A 6,731-nucleotide genomic window follows, 5' to 3' on the forward strand; every position below is an offset into this window, starting at 1 on the left:
CATTCTCCAAAACAGCTGGGTGGAGAGGAGTGGCGTAAAACTCGAGCAGGGAGGCGCCTTGCTCCTAGAAAAGCGAAGTCAGTCAGCAAGCCTAAGCGGAGAAACATAACGTTTAAAGTTTTGAAATGGGCGTACCTCACAGAAAAACAAGTCCAACCAAAGTTAGTCGGTAGCTGAGGCAGCACCGAGAGGAAAGTTGACACACTTGCGACTTTGCATTCAACGTGTCAGCCAAGAAGTGGTGAATAAATGGCAGCACATGGCATTATAGTGTGAGACCAAAGTGACAATAAGAAGTCAGGCGTGCAGGCAAAATTCGGGCTTTTTACAAATGTATCCAACCCATGGTTTCCCCCGGCGATTCGGAGCACTCGCAGCTTTGGAAATATCCGGGCAAGGTGAAACGAGCAGCGACGACCACAGTCTCGGGAAAACTGCTCTACGTTTATTAAATAAGTCAAATGCAATTTCATTAAATAGTGTTACTGGAGACTGCAGAATCTTTGGGGATTTAAATTCATAACTCTGTGCGTGAATCTGAAAACAAATTAGGTTGACCGTTATGTATCTTTGTACATTCCTTCACCCATACTTTGATTGCCATTTATAAAGATAACACGGTGTCAGCAGTGTACGCACTGGAGCTGGATATCAGGGCAACAGAACTCTGCAGGAGTTCTTGGCAGTATTATTCCTGAGATGAATCTCTGTGAACTGATACCATTTGATGGTGGCCCACTCTAGATTTTGAAGTCACCTCGTACCACAGAGCAGCCAATGGATAGTTGAAATAAGTCTCTTGTGAGATGGGGGTAATGTTTTTGTAGATCTGGTAGATAGATCTAGGTACGGTCTTTAGAAGTCAACAAGAAATTTGGCGAGTTACAAATGGTTGGGCTTAAGTGGCAGCTGTATGACTGCGTTGCTTTGAGAGTATGTATTCCAATATTAGGTCGGGAGGGGACCGCATAGAAACAAAAAAAGAGCGCGTGGTTTCATCGAGACTGTGTTTTAGGGTGTTCGAGATTTGAGATGCAACGAAGGAGATAAGTACTTAGTCGGAGTGTGTGGCGTTTAAAGGTCAGACATAACTGCGCCTGGCCCTTGGTAAGCGACGTGTCAGTAGCACTGCTCGCCACCCCATCTCCACGACGATAAAGCAGTGCCGGAAGAGGTTCAAAGACTTGACTGGAGACGGGCAAGCCAACACAATGACCGCTCTCCTTTTCTCTCCGGGTACCAACATATCTTTCGCCAATCGTTAGACTTTAAGGTGAACCTTTAGCCCTGGGTCCTTTACTGGTCACTGTGTCCAACTGTGAGAGTTTTCTATCAGAATGTGTCACGGTGCTTGATCTTTGACAAAGTTGCCAAGTAGCGTTTGTTGAGGATTGGGGGGGGGGGGGGGGGTCCGCAAACTAATCCTGGAAGGAACGTTATATTTAAGTTTGATGAATAGTTTTCTTTCATTGCGCTAGCTAATACACATATACACGGCGAGTAAAGGCACTATGACAGGGCCAGTGATGCTGCCCAAAATTTGCAGAGACTTAGAGCATCACGCATGTCTAGAACCTTCAGATCTATATTCATATGGTTGTGAGCAAATATATCTTAATACCAGTTGTTGTGGACAAGGAATAGTCTACCAGAAATAATGGTGAGAATAGATGTCATATAGGGAAGTGAACAAATACGGGGAAAGGGAAGAAAAAAGTTAATGGGGATAGGAGAAGGGGCAGAGATGGGACAAAGAGCTGAGAAAGAACAATGTGTTAGCCTTCTTTGGTACTATAAAATTAAATGATTCGGACGCCAGCTCAGTATAACCCCGCAGTGGAATTAACACATGCCCTGTGAAACTACGGCTTTATAAAAAACAGTCAAAACATCTTCCACAGGGAGCAACATTCATCGATGCCACAAAAAAATCAAAGATTTGGATATAAAGAAAATCTTCGACAAGGGGCCTTAAAATCTTCACTAAGGGGGTTTTCAGCAGTAGAGAAAGTCCCTGACATAAAATATCAAAAGCTATTTAATAATGGTAATGTTCCATTGTACAACATTTCCATTATAGATCTTTTTTTTTTAAAAAAAGCTGTAACTCTTCCCTCATACCTGTACCCTGATGGATTTGAAATCAACCAGTATGTTAATATGATTGAGGAATGTGATATGATGCTACCTTTTCAGAAGTTGTTCAATCCTTGACAAATGAAGCTTTTGTAAACACAGTATTGGGCACTTTCAAGAACAATGCCTACAGTTTCGTTATATTTATGTGGCTTTTTTGAAGTATAATAGAACATGTGGCCTTCACACCAGATAAACAACCGTGGAGCAACAACTGAAAGGTGATCTTTCTGCTGTTTCAATATTATTTACTTACTAATTTCAAACTGAACAACCCAACCATCGTCAAAGTAAAATCGCCAGACAAGAATTTAAAAAATCATCTTCCCTCTTGTTAAATGATAATTAATCTTTTCTACTGAGTATATATAATGGCTTTTGGTAAGATTGACATGCAATTGAAAGCTAATAACCATTAACATTCAAGCTGTGATTGTAGTTCAGCAAAATCAAATAAGCCAATATCATCACTGTCAATTATAGCGTTACTATTGGTACCATGTGCTTATTCCAGCAAGCCAATAAAAACATCCATTCAATGAGTAAACATCAATAAATATTTACATTGTGTGGATAATTGGCATCCAGGGTATACTTAAAACCGGAACAACAACACTTCCTGGCAGTTGAAGTTACAACGTTTCCCTGGAGGTCTACACTTTTATTCTTGTCCTTCAGTAAACGCTGACGGAAATTATCCGGCCCAGTATTACAATACTGGAAAATAATCCAAAAGATACCAGCGCTGCTAATCTAAAATGAAATAATGGGATTTTTTCCAGGTAGAAATCTATCTTGGTGATGGGCAAATCTAGTGTTCATCTCACTAGCAGATAATTGAATACTGTTTTACAGCAGAACTAAGATATTGCAGTAATAACAATTCCTTAGAAATACAATAAAATTAGTTCGAAGTTCGAACTGATAGTGGCAAACTTCTCTAGGTTGGTTAATTGTTACGAAGGGAATAATACAACTAGTCAGATTGTAGCAACTGAAAGTCTGGCAGCAGCAAAACTATTAGATGACTGCCCGGTATGTTTTGCGTTAGGATCTGTCAGATGACTGTCTCTTGGGGATTTGATTTTCAGCACCACAAGCCGAGGACAGCTCCATATTAGAAAGGGTGTGCCATCGTATCTTCATTGAGAAGCCCGATTCTCTTGAAACATACAAGCTGGCAGTAACATTGATGACCACAAAAATTTCCTGTGGTAGTTGTCTATCGTATTAATTTTTAACCAAGTCAGCACAGTATTGATATGTTTTTTTTTGTATAAGACCCTATCATTTTAGGGTCTTTGGCGACAAAGACCCTATCATTTTAAAATGACCGAAATACTGTAATCACTTCCAATCGATTACTACACTTTGTAAGAAAGGCACTGTGGTGGAATTTTCCAAAATATAGGCACGGATTTTGGGTTCCTACATTTTCCACATAACTCGAAATGATATCTTTGAAAGGCATGCACGCGTAAAATGCACATAAACCGCTAGAGTACCACGTTTTATTGCTTTCTTATTCATCTCACGTTTCATGAACCTGTAAGTTTCAATGAAGGAAATACCACAATAAAATTTCAGGAAAAGATTTCCAACGGTTCGGACAGGCTACGGTGGTTTACTGCAATGGAACATATGCCTTACCAAGAGCCTCTCAGGGGTGCCACTAAAACTTTTTAGGAAGCCTTTTATAAAACACTGTTATTGATTAACTAAGCCTCATCTCCATTTAGATTTTAATTGTACTTCTTCCACTGTATACATCAGTAAAAATATCTGTAATCGTTATCATGTAATTGGCTTTTGTTGGAAATGTGTTTTCAGTTCCCTCGTGTAAAGCAAAAAGTAGCTAAGCGGGCTTTATCATCTAAAGTTGAAAAGATATTAAACTTAAGTATATCAAAAGCTTTAAAACAGTGATCAGTCACACATAAAATAAGCCAAATTGGAAGCAAATTGAGATTAGTAACTCTAATTCTTTAGTTTGAGTCCTATAGATCTAGATTTTACAGGATTAGACCGCATGACTATCTGAACTGCTCCTTTGGTCTGGTGCTGAGGTCAGCGGTTCAAACAATGTCACCAGTCTTCAACGCCATTGAATTCAAAGTCAAAACTTACAAAAAGCATCAAGCATCGTAATATTTGGAAATCTGAATAAAGCAATTGTAAAGTTTGATGGTTGCCTTTATTTATACAAATAGAATCAATGGACAGCGCCTCAGTCCGGTTGCTATGGAGTCCGCGGCTCTCCTGCGCGTGTAAAGTCTCCAGAGTGAGTGTTGGTGTAATGTCCCCGTTGGTCTCCATCGTTACATGCACCGTGTGAAAGTGGCCGGGTATCTCGGACTTTACATACTGTATAGACGATAAAATTACGAAATATACATCTAAGTGGAAATCCGGAGTTAACTGACATACATTTCTGCTATATGTGCGTCTCCTTTATAAACACAAATACTTGATTTCCTGAAATAGGAAATCGGGCTTAATGTGATTTGCCATGCGCCGTGGCCGTCGCCACCCCCTCCCCTCTATTTTGTTTGAAACTATGCTATCTTCAAGTATTTTACACAACAGTTTTCTCTGCAGTCAGGCGATAGTTCATTACAAAAGCATGGAATGGAACACTGGATTCCTTGCAGCGTCTGTACAGTGGAGGGCTGATTCCGATCCTCCTCTCTCCGGGCCGGTCCGAGAGTCGAGACTCTGTCTTTTATTGTGGCTGTCAGGAGACAGACAGACTGCTGCTGCTGCCGCCGCCGCCGCCGCCGCCTTGGGGCCCGGGCTCACCGCCACACTCTTTGGCGAGGTGCCTTTCACGGTTTCGGGGCTGCAGTGGTCGCGCTCGTACTCCTCCTGAGCCCTCTGCATTTTCCGCTTCTTCATTTTGCTTTTGTGAAAGTGGAAGGTGAAGAGAGAGACGGCGATCACGCCGAATATCAGCGTCACTAACACGATAAGAACCACTGTCGCCGAGAAGGAGTGGATTAACTTTCCCACCTCGGTCACACATGTACCATTGCTCTGAGAAAAGTTCCTGTTTCCAGTACAAGAGGACAAAGAAAGCGGCAAATCCTTGTGTATCCTGGCACTCATTTGTTGGGCAGTAAAGTAGCCGTTCTCAGCGTTGCTGATCTGTCGAGCTGCCTCAGACTGACGGTCGGCGTTACAATACCAGTCGCACCGAGTAAACCGCTGTCCTCCTCGATACTGCCTGTTGGAGGGAAATAGAATTCCAATGTACAAGTTTAAGATCCGGAAACGGCAAATATGATGTCAAAATGAAACGTAAGGCCGCCGTCAAAAATTTGCCCTTTGGTAGTATTGAGACACAATTGAACTGCATAAAAAGATAAGTTGTTTGAGAATCAAAAAAAAGGTCACTCAACGGTTGGCTTTGCTATGCAAAAGAAACGCGAACAGAAAACCTGGTTCACCAATGGTGGTGTAATGCGTCTGTGTGCGTCTGTCTAATCCACAACGTTGTGCAATGAAGCAATCGCTTGGGGTAACAAAAAGGCTAGCGACAAGAAAATCTTTCACGTAGACCGAATAACCCTATGCTATTGCCAGTCACGGAAGCTTCGCCTGTTCTCTTTGATTTATGCTACTCAGCTTGACAGGTGCAGTTTTGTTTTCAAACATTAGTTGATGACTGTCAAAATAATGTTAAACAGTATTCCCAGCACAGGCTTCTAATGTTAAGGTGCATATTTCCAAGCTAGTTCCACAATCTTAATGCTGAGGAGTGATTATTGTCTGTAATTCAATGAGCAGCTAATCTTGATTTCCAATTCTGTTACATGCCCATTCTGCAACCACTTCATCACTTTTATCAACGCGGTTTCAAAAGTCGGAACGTGCGATTGTTACAAAGATAAAGCCTTTGAAAAAATTTCAGTTTTTGTGGGAAGACCAGTTGCGGGTCTAGGTATGGCAAAGTAACGTTGGGCTGAATTGTTACGGGAAGGCAAAAAGTCAGTTGCAGCATTAACAAAAGGAGGCGGATTAAAACTGCCAATCAACGCAATTTTGCGGAGCAGTGGGACATGCAAGCATCAAAAATAAAACTAAAGATTGACCCAGATATCTTAGAGGAGGGTTTTCTTAAAGAGTAAATAATACAAACACCAGTATCTATTCAAAGTGAGTTCAATTGATCTTTGATTGTAGTTTAAAATGAAACAGCTCCAGATGTTTTTCCTACCTTGGCTGGGTGGTGAGTCCTGCTGTTCCGGAAGCCAAGAGCTGAAGTAACGAAATAATAATAAGGCAGATCGGTGAAACAATGTGAACTGCACAGCCCCAATAACCGGAAGTACGTATTCTCTTAGACAACCAAAAATATCACTGAGCTCATCCAGTTACTTGGTAATTCCAATTCATTGTAGATATTCATTGCCTTTTGCGGGATTTTTTTGTTCCAATTTCAATACGTTATTAAGCACTGGGACTGGAGGGGTGGGTGAATATAAACAGAAAATGTGCCAGCAAACTGCAAACGCTTACTCCCGAGGAAGACCTCCCATATTATTCTTAACTACAGTAGACATGGGTGCCGTTTGAATATTTTATTCATCCCATCC

General features: G+C 41.3%; 1 protein-coding gene across 1 annotated transcript; it reads right to left on the minus strand.

The window, feature by feature from the left end:
- Positions 1 to 4,452: 4,452 nt before the first annotated feature.
- Positions 4,453 to 6,485, minus strand: LOC127576191 (uncharacterized protein C11orf87 homolog). The gene is made up of 2 exons (XM_052026598.1): positions 6,353 to 6,485; positions 4,453 to 5,359 (listed from the first exon to the last, which is right to left on the minus strand). The coding sequence occupies exon 2, from the start codon at positions 5,239 to 5,241 to the stop codon at positions 4,750 to 4,752; it is 492 nt and encodes a 163-aa protein (XP_051882558.1). The 5' UTR covers positions 5,242 to 5,359; positions 6,353 to 6,485; the 3' UTR covers positions 4,453 to 4,749.
- Positions 6,486 to 6,731: the final 246 nt, after the last annotated feature.

The sequence above is a fragment of the Pristis pectinata genome, chromosome 11, assembly GCF_009764475.1.
Source record: "Pristis pectinata isolate sPriPec2 chromosome 11, sPriPec2.1.pri, whole genome shotgun sequence".
Classification (NCBI taxonomy): Eukaryota; Metazoa; Chordata; class Chondrichthyes; order Rhinopristiformes; family Pristidae; genus Pristis; species Pristis pectinata.